Source organism: Crinia signifera, chromosome 2 (genome assembly GCF_055691185.1).
Source record: "Crinia signifera chromosome 2, ASM5569118v1, whole genome shotgun sequence".
Classification (NCBI taxonomy): domain Eukaryota; kingdom Metazoa; phylum Chordata; class Amphibia; order Anura; family Myobatrachidae; genus Crinia; species Crinia signifera.
Genome location: NC_139218.1, coordinates 2824502 through 2848184, shown reverse-complemented (window position 1 = coordinate 2848184; position 23683 = coordinate 2824502). Strand labels below are relative to the sequence as shown.

The 23683-nt window shown below is 54.0% G+C and overlaps 1 protein-coding gene across 1 annotated transcript in view; it reads left to right on the top strand.

Moving 5' to 3' along the window:
• Window positions 1-23397, top strand: part of CASQ2 (calsequestrin 2) — an 82837-nt gene extending 59440 nt beyond the window's left edge. The window contains exons 6-11 of the mRNA XM_083170918.1: window positions 4019-4149; window positions 4904-4949; window positions 15928-15982; window positions 21294-21394; window positions 22376-22450; window positions 22871-23397. Of these exons, the coding sequence (XP_083027044.1) occupies window positions 4019-4149; window positions 4904-4949; window positions 15928-15982; window positions 21294-21394; window positions 22376-22450; window positions 22871-23140 (678 nt within the window). The 3' untranslated portion in view covers window positions 23141-23397. The remainder of the gene's footprint in view (window positions 1-4018; window positions 4150-4903; window positions 4950-15927; window positions 15983-21293; window positions 21395-22375; window positions 22451-22870) is intronic.
• The last annotated feature ends 286 nt before the right edge of the window (window positions 23398-23683 follow it).

Here is a 23683-nt window from a genome sequence, read left to right as displayed (position 1 = left end):
TGCAGGAGGCCAGATGAGAGTAGATGGTGGCAGGTACAGGAGGCTGGATGAGGGTAGATGGTGGCAGGTACTGGAGGCCGGATGAGGGTAGAAGGGTGGCAGGTACGGGCAGCTGGAGTGGGGTACATGGCAGCAGGTACAGGAGACCAGATGAGGGTAAATGGCGGCAGGTACAGGAGGCTGGATGAGGGTACATGGTGGCAGGTACAGGAGGCCGGATGAGGGTAGATGATGGCAGGTACAGGAGGCCGGATGAGGGTAGATGGTGGCAGGTACAGGAGGCTAGATGAGGGTAGATGGTGGCAGGTTCTGGAGGCCGGACGAGGGTAGATGGTAGCAAGTACTGGCAGCTGGAGGAGGGTACATGGCAGCAGGTACAGAAGACCAGATGAGGGTAGATGGAGGCAGGTATGGGAGGCTGGATGAGGGTATATGGTGGCAGGTATGGGAGGCTGGATGAGGGTAGATGGCGGCAGGTACAGGAGACCAGATGAGGGTAAATGGCGGCAGGTACAGGTGGCTGGTTGAGGGTAGATGATTGCAGGTACAGGAGGCCGGATGAGGGTAGATGGTGGCAGGTGCAGGAGGCCAGATGAGAGTAGATGGTGGCAGGTACAGGAGGCTGGATGAGGGTAGATGGTGGCAGGTACAGGAGGCTGGATGAGGGTAGATGGCGGCAGGTACAGGAGGCTGGATGAGGGTAGATGGTGGCAGGTACAGGAGGCTGGATGAGGGTAGATGGCGGCAGGTACAGGAGGCTGGATGAGGGTAGATGGCGGCAGGTACAGGAGGCCAGATGAGGGTAGATGGCGGCAGGTACAGGAGAGCAGATGATGGTAAATGGCGGCAGGTACAGGAGGCTAGATGAGGGTACATGGTGGCAGGTACAGGAGGCTGGATGAAGGTATATGGGGGCAGTATGGGAGGCTGGATGAGGATATATGGTGGCAGGTACTGGAGGCTGGATGAGGGTATATGGTGGCAGGTACAGGAGGCTGGATGAGGGTAGACGATGGCAGGTACAGGAGGCTGGATAAGGGTATTTGGTGGCAGGTACAGGAGGCTGGATGAGGGTAGATGGTGGCAGGTACAGGAGGCTGGATGAGGGTACATGGTGGCAGGTACAGGAGGCTGGATGAGGGTAGATGGTGGCAGGTACAGGAGGCTGGATGAGGGTAGATGGTGGCATGTATGGGAGGCTGGATGAGGGTAGATGGTGGCAGATACAGGAGGATGGATGAGGGTAGATGGAGGCAGGTACAGGAGGCTGGATGAGGGTACATGGTGGCAGGTACAGGAGGCTGGATGAGGGTAGATGGCGGCAGGTACAGGAGGCCGGATGAGGGTACATGGCGGCAGGTATGGGAGGCTTGATGAGGGTAGATGGTGGCAGGTATGGGAGGCTGGATGAGGGTAGATGGCGGCAGGTACAGGAGACCAGATGAGGGTAAATGGCGGCAGGTACAGGAGGCTGGTTGAGGGTAGATGATGACAGGTACAGGAGGCCGGATGAGGGTAGATGGTGGCAGGTGCAGGAGGCCAGATGAGAGTAGATGGTGGCAGGTACAGGAGGCTGGATGAGGGTAGATGGTGGCAGGTACAGGAGGCTGGATGAGGGTAGATGGTGGCAGGTACTGGAGGCTGGATGAGTGTAGATGGCGGCAGGTACAGGAGGCTGGATGAGGGTAGATGGTGGCAGGTACAGGAGGCTGGATGAGGGTAGATGGCGGCAGGTACAGGAGGCTGGATGAGGGTAGATGGCGGCAGGTACAGGAGGCCGGATGAGGGTAGATGGCGGCAGGTACAGGAGAGCAGATGAGGGTAAATGGCGGCAGGTACAGGAGGCTAGATGAGGGTACATGGTGGCAGGTACAGGAGGCTGGATGAAGGTATATGGGGGCAGTATGGGAGGCTGGATGAGGATATATGGTGGCAGGTACTGGAGGCTGGATGAGAGTATATGGTGGCAGGTACAGGAGGCTGGATGAGGGTAGACGATGGCAGGTACAGGAGGCTGGATAAGGGTATTTGGTGGCAGGTACAGGAGGCTGGATGAGGGTAGATGGTGGCAGGTACAGGAGGCTGGATGAGGGTACATGGTGGCAGGTACAGGAGGCTGGATGAGGGTAGATGATGGCGTGTACAGGAGGCTGAATGAGAGTAGATGGCGGCAGGTACAGGAGGCTGGATGAGGGTAGATGGTGACAGGTACGGGCAGCTGGAGGAGGGTACAAGGCAGCAGGTACAGGAGACCAGATGAGGGTAAATGGCGGCAGGTACAGAAAGCTGGTTGAGGGTAGATGATGGCAGGTACAGGAGGCCGGATGAGGGTAGATGGTGGCAGGTGCAGGAGGCCAGATGAGAGTAGATGGTGGCAGGTACAGGAGGCTGGTTGAGGGTAGATGGTGGCAGGTACAGGAGGCTGGATGAGGGTAGATGGTGGCAGGTACAGGAGGCTGGATGAGGGTAGATGGTGGCAGGTACTGGAGGCTGGATGAGTTTAGATGGTAGCAGATACAGGAGGCTGGATGAGGGTAGATGGCGGCAGGTACATGAGGCTGGATGAGGGTAGATGGTGGCAGGTACAGGAGGCCGGATGAGGGTAGATGGTAGCAAGTACGGGCAGCTGGAGGAGGGTACATGGCAGCAGGTACAGAAGACCATATAAGGGTAAATGGCGGCAGGTACAGGAGGCGGGATGAGGGAAATGGTGGCAGGTACAGGAGGCTGGATGAGGGAAATGGTGGCAGGTACAGGAGGCCGGATGAGGGTAGATGGCGGCAAGTACAGGAGGCTGGATTAGGGTTGATGGCGACAGGTACAGGAGGATGGATGAGCGTAGATGGTGGCTGGTACAGGAGGCTGGATGAGGGTACATAGTGGCAGGTACAGGAGGCTGGATGAGGGCATATGGCGGCAGGTACAGGAGGCTGGATGAGGGTAGATGGTGGCAGGTACAGGAGGCTGGATGAGGGTAGATGGCGTCAGGTACAGGAGACGGCATGAGGGTAAATGGCGGCAGGTACAGAAGGCTGGATGAGGGTAGATGGCGGCAGGTACAGAAGGCTGGATGAAGGTAGATGGCCGCAGTTACGGGAGGCTTGATGAGGGTAGATGGTGGCAGCAGGTACGAGCAGCTGGATGAGGGTACATGGTGGCAGGTATGGGAGGCTGCATGAGGGTAGGTGGCGGCAGGTACAGGAGGCTGGATGAGGGTAGGAGGCAGGTACAGCAGGCTGGAGGAGGGTATATGGGGGCAGGTACAGGATGCTGGATTAGTTTAGATGGCGGCATGTACAGGAAGCTGGAATAGGGTACATACAGTAATGGCAGGTATGGGAGGCTGGATGAGTTCAGATGGCGACAGGTACAGGAGGCTGCCTAAGGGTAGAGGGTGGCAGGTACAGGAGACTGGAAAAGGTTACATGGTAGCAGTAGCAGGTATGGGAGGCTGGATTAATTCAGATGGCGGCAGGTACAGGAGGCTGCTTGAGGGTAGAAGGTGGCATATAAGGGAGGCTGGGTCAACATACACTAGATGTGTCAGGTATGGGTGGTTGGATAAGGATAGATGGTGGCAGGTACAGTACGTCGGGCTGGGTGATGGTAGATGGCAGCAGCTACAGGAGGCTGGATGAGGGTAGATGATGGCAGGTACAGGAGGCCAGATGAGGGTAGATGGTGACGCTGTGTGGGAGGCTGGGTGAGGGTAGATGGTGGCAGGCACAGGAGGCTAGGTGAGGGTAGATGGTAGCACAAACGGGAGACTAGTTGAGGGTAGATGGCGATGCTGTGTGGGAGGTTGGGTGAGGGTAGATGGTGGCAGGTATGGGAGGCTAGGTGAGGGCAGATGGTGACAGACACGGGAGGCTGGGTGAGGGCAGATGGCAGCAGGTATGGGAGACTGGGTTGGGGTACTGTATATGACGATGCAGTATAAGAGGTTATCAGGGTTGTGGACACTTGGGGCACAGTCGCGCGAATGAGGCAATTTAGGGCAATGTGATTCTCTTGTCAGGTGGCAAAGACTCTGACTCTGAAGGTGAATGAGGTGGATTTCTATGAGCCATTTATGGATGAGCCAGTCACCATCCCAGAGAAACCCTACACAGAGGATGAACTGGTGGACTTTATATCCAAGCACAGGAGGTGAGTGGACCTTGCTGAACGATGTGTCCTACTAAGGGGATGTTCAATTGTCCCCTCAGAGGCGCCCATACTTGTCTCTTGAGGAGTGCCCATACTTGTCCCCTAAGAGGCGCCCATACTTGTCCCCTGAGGAGCAACCATACCTGTCCCCCTAAGAGTGCCCATACTTGTCCCCTGAGTAGCACCCATACTTGTCCCCTGAGGCGTGCCCATTCTTGTCCCAGCGGAGCACCCATACTTGTCCCCTGAGAAGCACCCATACTTCTCCCCTGAGTGGTGCCCATACTTGTTCCCTGAGGAGTGCCCATACTTTTCTCCTGAGTAGAAACCATACTTGTCCCCTGAGTGGTGCTCATACTTGTCCCAGCGGAGCACCCATACTTGTCCCCTGAGAAGCACCCATACTTGTCCCCTGAAAAGTGCCCATACTTGTCCCCTGAGGAGCGCCCATACTTGTCCCCTGAGGAGCGCCCATACTTGTCCCCTGAGGAGCGCCCATACTTGTCCCATGAGAGGCGCCCATACTTGTCCCATGAGAGGTATCCATACTTGTCCCCTGAGGACCGCCCATACTTGTCTCTTGAGGAGTGCCCATACTTGTCCCCTAAAAGGCACCCATACTTGTCCCCTGAAGAATGTACCATTTTTGGATTTAAATTAATTTAGAAAAGAAAGAGTCTATGTAATATTACTTATGTCTGCTACCTAGACACCATGTTTGGTATTTAGGAACAATATCTGTCCTTTTTTCTAGGGCAACATTACGTAAATTGCGTCCAGAGGACATGTTTGAGACATGGGTGAGATATAATGACAGGGTCCGCTTCTGTATTCATTCTTAGACACTCTTTACGCCTTCTGCTCCCTACTCACTCTGTTCCGTATTCACATTCTGCTCTCCATACTTACACTCTTCTCCCTATTCACATTGTGATCCCTTCTCACCCTCTGCTCTCTCCTCATAACCTACTTCTATCTGTCCTCTCCTCCCACTCTGCACCCTCTGCTCTCTCATCCCAGCCTGCTCCCTCTGCTCTGTCCTTCCACCCTGCACCCGTTACTCTCTCCTCCTCTGCTCTGTCCTCCCACCCTGCTCCTTCTGCTCTCTCCTTGCACCCTGCTTCCTCTGCTCTCTCCTCGCACCCTGCTCCCTCTGCTCTCTCCTCGCACCCTGCTCCCTCTGCTCTCTCCTCGCACCCTGCTCCCTCTGCTCTCTCCTCGCACCCTGCTCCCTCTGCTCTCTCCTTGCACCTGCCTCCTCTGCTCTCTCCTCCTCTGCTCAGTCCTCCCACCCTGCTCCTTCTGCTCTCTCCTTGCACCCTGCTCCCTCCTCGCACCCTGCTCCCTCTGCTCTCTCCTTGCACCTGCCTCCTCTGCTCTCTCCTCCTCTGCTCGGCCCTCCCACCCTGCTCCCTCTGCTCTGTCCTTCCACCCTGTACCCTCTACTCTCTTCTCCTCTACTCTATCCTCCCACCCTGCTCCTTCTGCTCTCTCCTTGCATCCTGCTCCCTCTGCTCTCTCCTCGCACCCTGCTCCCTCTGCTCTCTCCTCGCACCCTGCACCCTCTGCTCTCTCCTCGCACCCTGCTCACTCCTCGGACATCGCACCCTACTCTCTCTGTTCTCTCCCCGCACCCTGCCTCCTCTGTTTTCCCCTCGCACCCTGCTCTCTCTGCTCTCTTCGCACCCTGCCTCCTCTGCTCTCTCCTTGCACCCTCTGCTCTCTCCTCACACCCTGCTCCCCCTGCTTTCTCCTCGCACCCTGCTCCCCCTTCTCTCTTCTCACACCCTGCTCCCTCTGCTCTCTTCCCACCCCTGTCTCCTCTGCTCTCTCCTCGCACCCTATACCCTCTGCTCTCTCTCCTCGCACCCTGCTCTCTCCTCACACCCTGCTCCCCCTGCTCTCTCCTCGCACCCTGCTCCCCCTGCTCTCTCCTCGCACCCTGCCCTCTTCCCACCCTGTCTCCTCTGCTCTCTCTTGCACCCTGCTCCTTCTGCTCTCTCCTCACACCCTGCTCCCTCTGCTCTCTCCTCACACCCTGAACCCTCTGCTCTCTCCTCGCACCGTGCTCACTCTGCTCTCTTTGCACCCTCTGCTCTCTCCTTACACCCTGCTCCCTCTGCTCTCTCCTCACACCCTGCCTCCTCTGCACTCTACTCTGTCCTCCCACCCTGCTCCTTCTGCTCTCTCCTCGCACCCTGCTTCCTCTGCTCTCTCCAGTACCCTGCTCTGCTCTCTCCTGGCACTTTGCTCCATCTGATCTCTCCTTGCATCCTGCCTCCTCTGCTCTCTCCTCGCACCCTGCTCACTCTGCTCTCTTCACACCCTGCTCCCTCTGCTCTCTCCTCACACCCTGATCCCACTGCAACCTCTGCTCTCTCCTTGCACCCTGCTCCCTCTGCTCTCTCCTCACACCCTGCTCCCCCTGCAACCCCTGCTCTCTCCTTGCACCCTGCTCCCTCTGCTCTCTCCTCCCACCCTGCCTCCTCTGCTCTCTCCTCCTCTGCTCTGTCCTCCCACCCTGCTCCCTCTGCTCTCTCCTCGCATCCTGCTCCCTCTGCTCTCTCCTCACACTCTGCTCCCTCTGCTCTCTCCTCACACCCTGAACCCTCTGCTCTCTCCTCGCACCGTGCTCACTCTGCTCTCTTTGCACCCTGCACCCTCTGCTCTCTCCTTACACCCTGCTCCCTCTGCTCTCGCCTCACACCCTGCCTCCTCTGCACTCTCCTCCTCTACTCTGTCCTCCCACCCTGCTCCTTCTGCTCTCTCCTCACACCCTGAACCCACTGCTCTCGGACTGCATTTAGGTCTACAGTCATTAGGTCGACCCCACTAGGTCGACTGGCAGGAAGGTCGACCTGACTTAAGGTCGACATGGGCCAAGGTCGACATGACTTAAGGTCGAATTTGCATAAAGGTCGACATGAGGAAGGTCGACTGGTCATAAGGTCGACATGGGTTTTTCACTGTTTTTTGATCCGAATGTCGACACAGTCGACATGGACACAGTTGGCAATGAGAATCGGACCCTCGCATCGCTCGCTTCGCTCGCAATGCTTCGGGCACGGTGCCTCGCTGCGCTCGGCACACTATTTTATTCTCCCACCACGCCCTAGTGGATGGTAGGGCATGAAATACCGCCTGTCGGCACATGTCGGCTCAAAAAACAGTGAAAAACCCATGTCGACCTTATGACCAGTCGACCTTCCTCATGTCGACCTTTATGCAAATTCGACCTTAAGTCATGTCGACCTTGGCCCATGTCGACCTTAAGTCAGGTCGACCTTCCTTCCAGTCGACCTAGTGGGGTCGACCTAATGACTGTAGACCTAAATGCAGTCTGACGAATGACCGCATCCCCTCTATCTGTCATGTGTCTGGATGGGGGTGTATTGTGCATTAGCATTTAGATGAGATGTCTAATAATAGGAGAAAATGATCCTGGGCAGGATCTGGTGACACGATCGGAATCTGAAAATAATCTCCAGTCTCAGACACAGACACTTTATCTCTCCCTGTGTCTGTCACTTATTCTATAATAACTGTAGTCTCAGTGTCACCTATTATTTGGTCATTTGATTGTCTGATCTATGTGAGTGGGTGACGCCTGGCAGAAGATGGAGAATGTCCTGCTTGTCTCATATATCTGTACACAGCGAAATACAACTTGTGGCCACATTTATTACCACACGATTTGTGCTGGAAGTCCCCAAGTGTGACATTATTCACCTGCTGGGTGGTCTGGGTAGTGTGACAGTGGGTAATACACCTGTGCCCCTGCTGGGTGGTCTGGGTAGTGTGACAGTGGGTAATACACCTGTGCACCTGCTGGGTGCTCTGGGTAGTGTGACAGTGGGTAATACACCTGTGCCCCTGCTGCGTGGTCTGGGTAGTGTGACAGTGGGTAATACACCTGTGCCCCTGCTGGGTGGTCTGGGTAGTGTGACAGCGGGTAATACACCTGTGCCCCTGCTGCGTGGTCTGGGTAGTGTGACAGCGGGTAATACACCTGTGCCCCTGCTGAATGGTCTGGACAGTGTGACGGTGGGTAATACACCTGTGCACCTGCTGGGTGGTCTGGGTAGTGTGACAGTGGGTAATACACCTGCGCCCCTGCTGGGTGGTCTGGGTAGTGTGACAGTGGGTAATACACCTGTGCACCTGCTGGGTGGTCTGTATAGTGTGACAGCGGGTAATACACCTGTGTCCCTGCTGGGTGGTCTGGGACAGTGTGACGGTGGGTAATACACCTGTGCACCTGCTGGGTGGTCTGGACACTGTGACAGCTGGTAATACACCTGTGCACCTGCTTGGTGGTCTGGGTAGTGTGACGGTGGGTAATACACCTGTGCCCCTGCTGGGTGGTCTGGGCAGTGTGACAGTGGGTAATACACCTGTGCCCCTGCTGGGTGCTCTGGACAGTGTGACAGTGGGTAATACACCTGTGCACCTGCTGGGTGGTCTGGGACGTGTGACAGTGGGTAATACACCTGTGCCCCTGCTGGGTGGTCTGGGTAGTGTGACGGTGGGTAATACACCTGTGCCCCTGCTGGGTGGTCTGGGCAGTGTGACAGTGGGTAATACACCTGTGCCCCTGCTGGGTGCTCTGGACAGTGTGACAGTGGGTAATACACCTGTGCACCTGCTGGGTGGTCTGGGACGTGTGACAGTGGGTAATACACCTGTGCCCCTGCTGGGTGGTCTGGGTAGTGTGACAGTGGGTAATACACCTGTGCCCCTGCTGGGTGGTCTGGGTAGTGTGACAGCGGGTAATACACCTGTGCCCCTGCTGGGTGGTCTGGACAGTGTGACAGTGGGTAATACACCTGTGCCCCTGCTGGGTGGTCTGGACAGTGTGACAGTGGGTAATACACCTGTGCCCCTGCTGGGTGGTCTGGACAGTGTGACAGTGGCTAATACACCTGTGCCCCTGCTGGGTGGTCTGGACAGTGTGACAGTGGGTAATACACCTGTGCCCCTGCTGGGTGGTCTGGACAGTGTGACAGCGGGTAATACACCTGTGCCCCTGCTGGGTGGTCTGGACAGTGTGACAGTGGCTAATACACCTGTGCCCCTGCTGGGTGGTCTGGACAGTGTGACAGTGGGCAGAGCCGGCCTTAGGCATAGGCAAACTAGGCAATTGCCTAGGGCATTTGGAATGTTTAGGGGCACCAGCAGCTTCTGCTGATTAAAATGATATGCAGCATGCCTATATTCTGTGTGAGTGAGGCTGTATCTGCATATGAAATAGTGCATTCATGGAAATCTTTGTAACATAGCATTCCGTATGCAGGTACAGCCACAGTCGCACACAGAATATAGTCATGCTGCACATCATTTTAATCACTGGAAGCTCCTTGTGTGCTCGTCATAACAATGCAAATAAGACGAATTTTCAGCAAAAAAAGTCACCCAACGTTAGCAGAACTGGCCAGGAGCTGCATGGCCTATTGAGGCAAGATGTATGAGGAAACATCTGTATCCAGATGGCATGACACTGCGGGCTGTTGGAGCCCGGTGCTGGTTTCAAAATACGGGGGACCCCAGATTTTTTGTCCCCCGTATTTTTGGATCCAGGACCGGTCCAAGAGTCCGGGGCTGGTTTCAGAAATACGAGGGACCCCTACGCTTTTTGTCCCCCGTATTTTTGGAACCAGGTCCGGCTCAATGAGCCCGGGGCTGGTTATGTACAGGAGGGGGGACCTCACGCCAATTTTTTTTTTTTAATCACAAAATCGCACATTTTAACAAAATCGCACCTTTTCATGACTAAAAAATCGCACTTTTCATCCCGAAAATCGCCCTACATCGCACTTTCTCGCACTTTTCATGCCGGAATACACACCTCATTAAAAATGCGATTTCTGGAAAAAAATGCGATTTTAAAAAATGGCCATACAGGGCGATTTGAGCAAAAATCGCATTTTCGGAAAACGGTCAACACAATAAATCTCGCCCCGAATATGTGCACTGTTTCTATTTAAAATATTGTGGGTAGGAGCACCAAAATGATGACTGCTATGATGTGGGTTGATGGTGCTGGGAAAGGGAAGCAGGGTCAGAGGCGGAACTAGTGGCGGTGCTAGGGGGCAGCAGCCAAAATCTTGCCTAGGGCATCATTTAGGCTAGGGCCAGCTCTGACGGTGGGTAATATACCTGTGCACCTGCTGGGTGGTCTGGACACTGTGACAGTGGGTAATACACCTGTGCACCTGCTGGGTGGTCTGGACAGTGTGACAGTGGGTAATACACCAGTGCACCTGCTGGGTGGTCTGGGTAGTGTGACAGTGGGTAATCCACCGGTGCCCCTGCTGCGTGGTCTGGGTAGTGTGACAGCGGGTAATACACCTGTGCCCCTGCTGGGTGCTCTGGGTAGTGTGACAGCGGGTAATACACCTGTGCCCCTGCTGGGTGGTCTGGACAGTGTGACAGTGGGTAATACACCTGTGCACCTGCTGGGTGGTCTGGACACTGTGACAGTGGGTAATACACCTGTGCACCTGCTGGGTGGTCTGGACAGTGTGACAGTAGGTAATACACCTGTGCCCCTGCTGGGTGGTCTGGGCAGTGTGACAGTGGGTAATACACCTGTGCCCCTGCTGGGTGGTCTGGGCAGTGTGACGGTTGGTAATACACCTGTGCACCTGCTGGGTGGTCTGGACAGTGTGACAGTGGGTAATACACCTGTGCACCTGCTGGGTGCTCTGGGTAGTGTGACAGTGGGTAATACACCTGTGCCCCTGCTGCGTGGTCTGGACAGTGTGACAGCGGGTAATACACCTGTGCCCCTGCTGGGTGGTCTGGACAGTGTGACAGTGGGTAATACACCTGTGCACCTGCTGGGTGGTCTGGACAGTGTCACAGCGGGTAATACATCTGGGCCCCTGCTGGGTAGTGTGACAGTGGGTAATACACCTGTGCCCCTGCTGGGTGCTCTGGGACGTGTGACAGCGGGTAATACACCTGTGCACCTGCTGGGTGCTCTGGGTAGTGTGACAGCGGGTAATACACCTGTGCACCTGCTGGGTGCTCTGGGACGTGTGACAGCGGGTAATACACCTGTGCACCTGCTGGGTGGTCTGGGCAGTGTGACAGCGGGTAATACACCTGTGCCCCTGCTGGGTGGTCTGGACAGTGTGACAGTGGGTAATACACCTGTGCACCTGCTGGGTGGTTTGGACAGTGTGACAGTGGGTAATACACCTGTGCCCCTGCAGGGTGCTCTGGGTAGTGTGACAGTGGGTAATACACCTGTGCACCTGCTGGGTGCTCTGGGTAGTGTGACAGCGGGTAATACACCTGTGCACCTGCTGGGTGGTCTGGACAGTGTGACAGCGGGTAATACACCTGTGCACCTGCTGGGTGGTCTGGACAGTGTGACAGCAGGTAATACACCTGTGCCCCTGCTGGGTGGTCTGGGTAGTGTCACAGTGGGTAATACACCTGTGCACCTGCTGGGTGGTCTGGGTAGTGTGACAGTGGGTAATACACCTGTGCACCTGCTGGGTGGTCTGGGTAGTGTGACAGCGGGTAATACACCTGTGCCCCTGCTGGGTGGTCTGGGACGTGTGACAGTGGGTAATACACCTGTGCCCCTGCTGGGGGGTCTGGGCAGTGTGACAGTGGGTAATACACCTGTGCACCTGCTGGGTGGTCTGTATAGTGTGACAGTGGGTAATACACCTGTGCACCTGCTGGGTGGTCTGGACAGTGTGACAGTGGGTAATACACCTGTGCACCTGCTGGGTGCTCTGGACAGTGTGACAGTGGGTAATACACCTGTGCACCTGCTGGGTGCTCTGGACAGTGTGACAGTGGGTAATACACCTGTGCCCCTGCTGGGTGGTCTGGACAGTGTGACAGCGGATAATACACCTGTGCACCTGCTGGGTGGTCTGGGACATGTGACAGTGGGTAATACACCTGTGCACCTGCTGGGTGGCCTGGACAGTGTGACAGCGGGTAATACACCTGTGCACCTGCTGGGTGGTCTGGACAGTGTGACAGTGGGTAATACACCTGTGCACCTGCTGGGTGCTCTGGACAGTGTGACAGTGGGTAATACACCTGTGCACCTGCTGGGTGGTCTGGATAGTGTGACAGTGGGTAATACACCTGTGCCCCTGCTGGGTGGTCTGGGTAGTGTGACAGTGGGTAATACACCTGTGCACCTGCTGGGTGGTCTGGACAGTGTGACAGTGGGTAATACACCTGTGCACCTGCTGGGTGGTCTGGGACGTGTGACAGCGGGTAATACACCTGTGCCCCTGCTGGGTGGTCTGGGACATGTGACAGCGGGTAATACACCTGTGCCCCTGCTGGGTGGTCTGGACAGTGTGACAGCGGGTAATACACCTGTGCCCCTGCTGGGTGGTCTGGGTAGTGTGACGGTGGGTAATACACCTGTGCACCTGCTGGGTGGTCTGGGTAGTGTGACAGTGGGTAATACACCTGTGCACCTGCTGGTTGGTCTGGGTAGTGTGACAGTGGGTAATACACCTGTGCACCTGCTGGGTGCTCTGGACAGTGTGACAGTGGGTAATACACCTGTGCACCTGCTGGGTGCTCTGGACAGTGTGACAGTGGGTAATACACCTGTGCCCCTGCTGGGTGGTCTGGACAGTGTGACAGTGGGTAATACACCTGTGCACCTGCTGGGTGGTCTGGACAGTGTGACAGTGGGTAATACACCTGTGCACCTGCTGGGTGGTCTGGACAGTGTGACAGTGGGTAATACACCTGTGCACCTGCTGGGTGCTCTGGACAGTGTGACAGTGGGTAATACACCTGTGCACCTGCTGGGTGCTCTGGACAGTGTGACAGCGGGTAATACATCTGGGCACCTGCTGGGTGGTCTGGGTAGTGTGACATTGTGTAATACACCTGTGCCCCTGCTGGGTGGTCTAGGTAGTGTGACAGTGGGTAATACACCTGTGCCCCTGCTGGGTGGTCTGGGTAGTGTGACATTGTGTAATACACCTGTGCCCCTGCTGGGTGGTCTAGGTAGTGTGACAGTGGGTAATACACCTGTGCCCCTGCTGGGTGGTCTGGGACGTGTGACAGTGGGTAATACACCTGTGCCCCTGCTGGGTGGCCTGGACAGTGTGGCAGCGGGTAATACACCTGTGCCCCTGCTGGGTGGTCTGGGTAGTGTCACAGTGGGTTTACACTGAAGACCTCCCACTGGGAGTGATAAGGGGAACTGAAAAGTAGCGCACTCAGCTTTACTGAAGATGGTCCATTTGGCCTGATCTGAGGAACAGACCCGGCAGCCGGAAACGTGGCAAGAACCCAAAGAGCCAGACTGGAGTGTTTCTGCTGAGACCGCACTCTAAGGACTCTGGGAAGTTGGTACCAGTGACAGGAAAATCCAGGTCCAGGAGTTTTATACCTCCTGCAGGGCTGTAATTGGCCCCAACCTACAGCAGAGGCCAGAAGAGACCCAGAAGTCGCCCTCCCTCCCAGAGGCAAGATGGATGCATCAGACCCACAGAGAGAGGCTCCAGCAAGCTACCTGCCGGAGTGCTTCAGCCGCCCTCTGAAACAGCAGAGGGACCGGCGATGCTGGACAGGTAAGTATGGGAGCGACCTACCACAGCGGGCCATGACATAGATGTTCTGCTTTCGGTTAGCTCTTGTTGTCTCAAACAGGTTGGTAGACATACTGTAGGCCAAATACTCCTAAAACACCTAGGGTGACAATCTACGAGTAGCAGTAAAATCTGCATGTTTTTTACCGCACCTAATCGCACTTTTGAAAATCGCAAGATTGGGCCGTTTTTCGCATATTTAATGAGATGCGAAAACGGCCCAAATAGTGCGAATAGGTGCGATTTGATGCGATTTCTTTGGTCCTGAAAATGTGCGATTTTCAGGTCTGAAAATCGCACATTTGCAAGAAATCGCAATGTAAAAAAAAAAAAAAAAAAAAAAAAATGCGCGGTGTCCCCCGCCAGAGCATAACCAGCCCCGGGCTCATTGAGCCAGTGCTGGTGACATAAAATCACGGTCCCCGACAAATAGGGGTTCCCCTTGATTTAATGAAACCAGCACCAGGCTCAAGGTCCGGCGCTGGTTCCCAAAATAAGGGGGACAAAATGACTAGGGGTCCCCCGCATTTCAAGAACCAGCACCAGACCCAACCAGCCAGCAGGGTAATGCCACAGCCGGGGGACACTTATTATATAAGGTCCCGCGGCCAAAGCATTATCCCCCTGGCTGGTCAGCATGGGCAGGGGTCCTGGGGAAGTGGGGACCCCCCCCAAAGAAGGGGTGCCCCCCCTCCAGGACTTACCAGCCCATGCTGAAAGTCCGGGGCTGTCCCTGATGCCCCTAGGCGGTGGGCATCGGGCTGATGAAAAGTGTAAAAAAAAGAATAAAAACTATTGTCTTATACTGTAGAACTATGAGTCCCAGCAAGCCTACCCGCATGCTGGGACTTGGAGAACCACAAGTCCCAGCATGCGGAACATTAAAGGGCCCGCTGCCACTTGTAGTTCCACAGTACAAGAAATAGTTAAATAAAACACACACTGACACCCAGAAAAATAAACGTTTAATACATCCACAGCCCACACATACTGATACTTACCTACCTTGAGCCCGTGGGTCGGTCCCTGGATCCGGGGTCCGGTTCCGGGGCCTTGGTCCTGGTTCCGGGGCTGGTCCGGAGTCCTGGCTCCAGGGCTGAAGAGTCCGGTTCCGGTGTCTTGGTCCTGGTTCCGGGGCTGGTCCGGGGTCCGGGGCTCCTGGGCTGAAGATTCCGGGGTCCTGGATCCGTAGTAATCCAAAGGGGTACCTGAGGAAGGAAATCCTACTCACCTGGTCCCCGGCATCTTCAGATCCAGACGCGCTGCTCCCGGCTGATACCCGCTCACGGACTGGAGAGACGCAGAGATGTTCATCTTCTGCGCCTCTCCTCAGACTGATTCTATTGGCCTCCTAGAACCCTGCACAGATCTCAATGATCTGTGCAGGGTTCTGGCTATTTCGCCCATCAGAACCTGGTCTGATTTTTAGGCGAATTTTAGACACATTTATACAAATCGCATACCATTAAATATGCGATTTGTATACTTTTCAATGTGAAAACATCTGGATGCGATGTGCTGCGAAAAACAGCCATCGCATTTCCAGAATGTCCAATTTGTTGGCCAAAATCACACTTTTTTCACATTTTCGCAGCTCATTAAATATGCGAAAATGGAAAAACATGCGATTTCGGCAGTTTTTGCGAAAAAAAATGGAAAAAAAAAAAATCTCATCCCATAGAATGTCACCCCATAAATCTGCTGTTACCAGGAACAGGTTCTACCACTTTATGGCACGTTGATAATTAAGTGATCTCCAGCTGGTCTCCAATGGACAGCAAAGCACAGTATAGTCCCTATGGGCCTTATTCTAGTTCACTCTTTCTTAGATGGACAACACCATGTGCACTGCAGGTGGGGCAGATGTTACTTGTGCAGAGAGAGTTAGATTTGGGTGGGGTTTTACTTCAAAGTGAGATCTATATTGCAGTGTAAAAATAATGCAGCCAGTATTTACCCTGCACAGAAACAAAATAACTCACCCAAATCTAATTCTCTCTGCACATTTTACATCTGCCCCCCTGCAGTGCACATGGGTTTGTACTTCTAAGAAGGATTTTGTCAGAAAGAGTGAACTAGAATAAGGCCCTATGTCCAGAGTACAGGTACTCACCAGGGGCATCTCCCGTCTAGGAAGCCAATGTTACATATGAGTCATCATTATTCTGTTCTTCTGTATCTGTCACAGGAGGATGACCTGAATGGAATCCACATTGTGGCCTTTGCAGAGGAGGAGGACCCAGGTAAGGGCGGCGTCTCCATTTATTTCTAGTTATAAGGGGGAAGGGTTACCGTATTTGTGATTATTTAGATGCTGGAATTAGATAATTAATTCCCCTAATACTAAGTATAGAACATAGTGATGTGTCTGATCTCCTCAGATGACATATTCCGTGATTTGGTTATGGGACAGGAGCACACTGCTGGGCGATGGGACAGGAGGTTACTGCTGGGCGATGGGACAGGAGGACACTGCTGGGCGATGGGACAGGAGGTAACTGCTGGGCGATGGGACAGGAGCACACTGCTGGGCGATGGGACAGGAGGTTACTGCTGGGCGATGGGACAGGAGGACACTGCTGGGCGATGGGACAGGAGGTTACTGCTGGGTGATGGGACAGGAGGTTACTGCTGGGCGATGGGACAGGAGGACACTGCTGGGCGATGGGACAGGAGGACACTGCTGGGCGATGGGACAGGAGGACACTGCTGGGCGATGGGACAGGAGGATACTGCTGGGCGATGGGACAGGAGGACACTGCTGGGCGATGGGACAGGAGGACACTGCTGGGCGATGGGACAGGAGGACACTGCTGGGCGATGGGACAGGAGGACACTGCTGGGCGATGGGACAGGAGGACACTGCTGGGCGATGGGACAGGAGGATACTGCTGGGCGATGGGACAGGAGGTTACTGCTGGGCGATGGGACAGGAGGTTACTGCTGGGCGATGGGACAGGAGGTTACTGCTGGGCGATGGGACAGGAGGACACTGCTGGGCGATGGGACAGGAGGACACTGCTGGGCGATGGGACAGGAGGACACTGCTGGGCGATGGGACAGGAGGTTACTGCTAGGTGATGGGACAGGAGGATACTGCTGGGCGATGGGACAGGAGGACACTGCTGGGCGATGGGACAGGAGGACACTGCTGGGCGATGGGACAGGAGGACACTGCTGGGCGATGGGACAGGAGGACACTGCTGGGCGATGGGACAGGAGGACACTGCTGGGCGATGGGACAGGAGGTTACTGCTGGGCGATGGGACAGGGGGTTACTGCTGGGTGATGGGACAGGAGGTTACTTCTGGGCGTTGGGACAGGAGGTTACTGCTGGGCGATGGGACAGGAGGATTCTGCTGGGCGATGGGACAGGAGGTTACTGCTGGGCGATGGGACAGGAGGTTACTGCTGGGCGATGGGACAGGAGGTTACTGCTGGGCGATGGGACAGGAGGACACTGCTGGGCGATGGGACAGGAGGTTACTGCTGGGCGATGGGACAGGAGGACACTGCTGGGCGATGGGACAGGAGGTTACTGCTGGGCGATGGGACAGGAGGTTACTGCTGGGCGATGGGACAGGAGGTTACTGGTGGGCGATGGGACAGGAGGTTACTGGTGGGCGATGGGACAGGAGGTTACTGGTGGGCGATGGGACAGGAGGTTACTGGTGGGCGATGGGACAGGAGGTTACTGGTGGGCGATGGGACAGGAGGTTACTGGTGGGCGATGGGACAGGAGGTTACTGGTGGGCGATGGGACAGGAGGTTACTGCTGGGCGATGGGACAGGAGGTTACTGCTGGGCGATGGGACAGGAGGTTACTGCTGGGCGATGGGACAGGAGGTTACTGCTGGGCGATGGGACAGGAGATTACTGCTGGGTGATGGGACAGGAGGACACTGCTGGGTGATGGGACAGGAGGTTACTGCTGGGCGATGGGACAGGAGGTTACTGCTGGGCGATGGGACAGGAGGTTACTGCTGGGCGATGGGACAGGAGGTTACTGCTGGGCGATGGGACAGGAGGTTACTGCTGGGCGATGGGACAGGAGGTTATTGCTGGGCGATGGGACAGGAGGTTATTGCTGGGCGATGGGACAGGAGGTTACTGCTGGGTGATGGGACAGGAGGACACTGCTGGGCGATGGGACAGGAGGACACTGCTGGGCGATGGGACAGGAGGTTACTGCTGTCTGATGGGACAGGAGGTTACTGCTGGGCGATGGGACAGGAGGTTACTGCTGGGCGATGGGACAGGAGGACACTGCTGGGCGATGGGACAGGAGGACACTGCTGGGCGATGGGACAGGAGGACACTGCTGGGCGATGGGACAGGAGGACACTGCTGGGCGATGGGACAGGAGGACACTGCTGGGCGATGGGACAGGAGGACACTGCTGGGCGATGGGACAGGAGGACACTGCTGGGCGATGGGACAGGAGGACACTGCTGGGCGATGGGACAGGAGGTTACTGCTGGGCGATGGGACAGGAGGTAACTGCTGGGCGATGGGACAGGAGGGTACTGCTGGGCGATGGGACAGGAGGGTACTGCTGGGCGATGGGACAGGAGGTAACTGCTGGGCGATGGGACAGGAGGTTACTGCTGGGCGATGGGACAGGAGGTTACTGCTGGGCGATGGGACAGGAGGACACTGGTGATGGTGATGATAATGAGGAGGAGGAGGAGGAGGAGTGGAGCATTCATATTGATATCTGGTTATGGTGATGATCATTAATGTGATATAAGTGGTGATGATGGTTTTTAGAGTACTGATCATGATGATAGCTGTGAGGGTGGTGATGATGATGATGATGATGATGATGATATTGTGTGTGGTGATGATGGCGTTAAGACAAATGATGGTAATGATAGTGATGATGATGATGAAGTTTGACAATAATGATGAGGTGATGAATATTAATGTGGTTGGTGATGATGATTATCGGTGATGATGAGTCATTATGAGGGGCCACTATTAATACTGTGGTTATGGTGAGGATGGTGTTGAGTGTAATGATGATGACTGTGATGTTAGCGATGATGATGAGTAACCATAGTGATGATGATTATTAATGTGGTTTTGGTGGTGGTGATGGATGATGATGATGACTATATTGCCTCCTACTCTAAGGATAAGATTGATAACATCCGATATGAGGTGGTACGCTCTTCCGCAGCCAGTGACCTTCTCCGTTCTCGACCCGAGCCCTCTGGCACTTTCTCCTCATACAAACACTACACTCCCTAGGTCTTAATGACACAGCCCTTTCCTGGTTCTCATCTTACCTATCTGATCGCTCTTTTAGTGTTCGCTTCTCTGATACCCCTTTACACCCAATACCCGGATCCCACCCGGCATTTGGAACATGGACCCAAGCCAGGTTGGATCCAGGATATTGAACCTACCCGCAGTGTAAACGGGGTGGCGCTTAAAGATGACATAATCTCCAAGCACTGGGAACGCTGATCACTCCACCAGGATCGCTGACGCGCTGGGGGCAAGCTCTGCACCAAGGTAAGCTGCTGGGCTTCCCCCAGCCCCTGTGACCCCCCCCCCCCCCAGCCTCCGCCTGCGAGGTGAATGGATGCCACACACAGGCATCCATTCTCCTCATCCCTGCCTCCGCTGCTGTCTACACAGTACAGCAGCCAGTAGCGGAGGCTGTGTGCGCCCCCCCGCTCAACCTCCATGACAAAGAGCAGGTGTTTGTACAAACAGGGAGGCTGGAACCAGGAAGGACGAACACCTGCTCTTTGTCATCTGAGTACGGCACACAATTCGTGCTCATTCCGGGTGAGAGGAATTGGTATATTGCGTGTATGTCCAACCTGGGAACAGCTCCCTATTTTTAATTGGTATTAACCTTTTAAATGTTGCTGTGGACTTTTTAAACATTCTTGTGGAATAAATACTTTTTGGAGGAAAACCGTCATCCCTTGTATCCTGATTTGAGAGACCCTAAAAGAACCTGTTACGGGCACATAGGGACCAGTTTCTTCCCAGGTCAGTAAAGATTTAAACTGTGTCTGCCTGTGTCATAGGCCCTTATTCTGGTTGGTGCGGTCGAGCCGCATATGCGGCTCCGACCGCACCAGACGAATCCCCGCCCACCCTACGGATCGCCACGGCCGTCCGTACACGGACGGCTGGCGATCCGCATAAAAATGGTGGAGGCTACGCCTCCACCATGGTGGGAGCTGCCCCCTGCATTCGATGGTCGTCGACCATCGAAGGCAGGTCCGCACGCCGCGGCAGCTCCCGCAAGCTGAGACCACACGGACAATCGTCCGTGTGGTAGCTTGTATGGGGGCTGAAAGCTGACATCCGGCGACGTCAGCTGTCCGCCCCCATGAGTTGCGTCATGCCCTCATTAGCATGCGTACGCCCCGCGTTTGCATGGGAACGCCCATGAAACGCGGGGCGTACACATAGGGAAATGAGGGCATGATGCCTCTCACGCCCCTATACGCCCCCTTTGCGGCGGACGAAATACGTCTGCGGCGAAGGGGGCTGCACATGCGCAGATTCACCTCTGCGCATGTGCAGAGTAAAAACATCGGCGGTACGGCCGCACGCGGGCCGTACCGCCCGAACCAGAATAAGGGCCATAGATGGCCAATGAAGGGGAGGTCACAGAATGAAAGAAAACGTTACATGCATATAGGGACTAACACCAAGGTCAGTGTTGTCCAATAGGCATCGATAAGGACCTCCAGAAAATAGAATTGGTGGATTTCAAGGAGAGAGATCAGTAGAATAGATCAGCGCCTGGTTACTTCCCATTTTTTTCTTTCAAGACTCTCCACCAGCCTCCAAACTTTCAAGTGTTCCCTGAAAACTCCCCTCTTCAGGCAAGCCTATCATATTTATATACCACACACATAACCCTCCGAGGCACTTATGTATTATATAGCTTCCCTTCTGGACCTGTAACTTGGTGGGACTGCTATGCTATTACTGCTGCCTATCCTTGTGTTTTCCTCCTATGTCCCTATAGATTGTAAGCTTACAGCAGGGCCCTCCTACCTCCAAGTCTGTTGTTACCCAGTTTGTTTTATCTGTCTACTATTGTAAAGCGCAACAGAATATCCTGCACTATATAAGATGAGGGCGATGATGATGATGATGATGATGATTGATGATGATGATGAATGATTATGGTGGGTAATGATTAGTAAGGTGGTTATGGTGGTGATGATGATGGTACTGATAGTAATGATGAAGATTATGGTGATATGATGATGATGAGGAGAGATGATGATGATGAATGTTTGTCATTGGGATGATACGTAAGGTGGTTTTGGTGATGACAGGAATGATTATGTTATGATGACAGCAGTGCCATTATCTGGTGGCCTCTACTCACTATATCTCCTTCCCTGTGGTGGTCTCATCGGATCTCCTTCCCTGTGGTGGTCTCACCGGATCTCCTTCCCTGTGGTGTCTCACTGGATCTCCTTCCCTGTGATGGTCTCACTGGATCTCCTTCCCTGTGATGGTCTCACCGGATCTCCTTCCCTGTGGTGGTCTCACCGGATCTCATTTTAGATGGTTATGAATTTATCCAGATCCTAAAGGAAGTTGCCAGAGAGAATACAGAGAATCCAGAACTCAGCATAGTCTGGATCGATCCAGATGACTTCCCACTGGTGAGATTTGCATCACACATTATATATAAATAACTAACATATTACATAGTGCCGGACATTGAGGGGTCATTATTAAAACAAAATAACATGAGATAGAAGGTAAAGTAACAATTATACAATGTAGGACCTGTGCAGAAGACACTGTTACATCACATAGCAGAAGGTGTGATGGGGATCCCAAGCTGGTGTCAGCGGTGGCAAACAATCAATGCTTATGGAACCTGGGCCTCCTCAGAGACCTTCTCAGGGACATAGACATAAATAGTGGCCTTTCATAGAGCAGGACTTTCCTTCTGCGGGACTTGGTCAGGGCCACACAGGACACATGTCATGGAGATAATAAAAGTACATAGTGATGTTCCTGGGAATATAGGGAGGTCTAAGGTGGGAGTGACGGCGACATTGCCAAGTCTATATTGCCGGATCAGGAACACAGTCTACGGTCACACAGGACAGTCGGGTCAGGAACGCAGTCTACGGTCACACAGGACAGTCGGGTCAGGAACGCAGTCTACAGTCATACAGGACAGTCAGGTCAGGAACGCAGTCTACAGTCACACAGGACAGTCAGGTCAGGAACACAGTCTACAGTCACACAGGACAGTCAGGTCAGGAACGCAGTCTACAGTCACACAGGACAGTCAGGTCAGGAACGCAGTCTACAGTCACACAGGACAGTCAGGTCAGGAACGCAGTCTACAGTCACACAGGACAGTCAGGTCAGGAACACAGTCTACAGTCACACAGGACAGTCAGGTCAGGAACACAGTCTAGAGTCACACAGGACAGTCAGGTCAGGAACGCAGTCTACATTCACACAGGACAGTTGGGTCAGGAACGCAGTCTACAGTCACACAGGACAGTCGGGTCAGGAACACAGTCTACAGTCACACAGGACAGTCAGGTCAGGAACATCGTAGTCATTTTGTCATATGTTAATCTGAATGATGTCATATTCAACCCTCTCTTTTCTACCTTCAGCTGGTGACATATTGGGAGAGGACATTCCACATTGACCTGTTCCGGCCTCAGATTGGAGTTGTGAATGTCACAGATGTGAGTATATCAGAAGGCGGCCACCGGCCTGAGATGACTAGTGTACAGCTTGGGAGGACTAAGATGCCCACTGGGAGCATCTGCAGGTTATGTAATATTCCTGGTGCTATCCTTGCACCAGATCTATGAGTATGGCTCCCAGTGTGAGTGATGGTCTGTGTATGCCAAGTCATGGCCACCATGTTCCCATAACATGCCTCTGAGATGGGCAATCTGTATGAGTCTGTTCAGCCACTGCCCAGGAATATCCGGCACTTTTCCCAGACACTCCTACAACTGCTTCTCAAGAGATGACCAGCCAGCATCCCATTGGTGGGAATCCTGACCTCCTTCCCCCACAGCCTGGCTCTCAGATTTACTCTTAGTACAGTATGTGCAGCCATCGACCTGTGGTGTCCTAACATATCCTCTGCTCTGCAGGCTGACAGTGTCTGGCTGGATATGGAAGATGCTGAGGATTTGCCATCTCCGTCCGAGTTGGAGGAGTGGATTGAAGATGTGTTATCTGGGAAGGTCAACACAGAGGATGATGATGACGATGACGACGACGATGATGATGATGACGATGATGATGATGACGATGATGATGACGACGATGATGACGACGACAATGATGATGATGATGACGACGACGATGATGATGACGACGACGACGATGATGATGATGATGACGACGATGATGATGATTAGACTATGGTGTACTCTGAGAACTACTTTGTACTTTACTGGGTTTATGTAGGAGAAGTGACAGAACTATATGGACCTGTTATGTCCAGGTGCCTCACTCCTAATATTGGTGTCATCTAGTTTGTGGAGCAAAAGCCACTGAACTGGATCGCAGTTGCCCAAGTCATCCCATCCTGATTGTAGGCATCAATCCGAAGCGGAGAGCCGCCCCCTGAGGACTAAATTCATTATTTCTTCAGAATTTGTTTCTTTTCATAGAATTTCCGAACAAAATGGTGGAAAAAATCCTGAATAAAGATCTTTCAGGAGGTGATTGATGTCTGTGTCTGTTATGTGCGGGCGGAGGACGCCACCATGTATGGTTGCGCCATTGTCAGAGTTTCTCTGGGTTATCCAGGTATATATGTCAGTGGTACACAAATAGGGACATTTACTATGATCACATTTGTATGAATGTACCCAGTGCTCGGCAAATTTGAGTTACCGCTTTTACAAACAGCAGGCTTGGCCGAATTCAGCTGTACAAATGAATAGATCGATAAAACT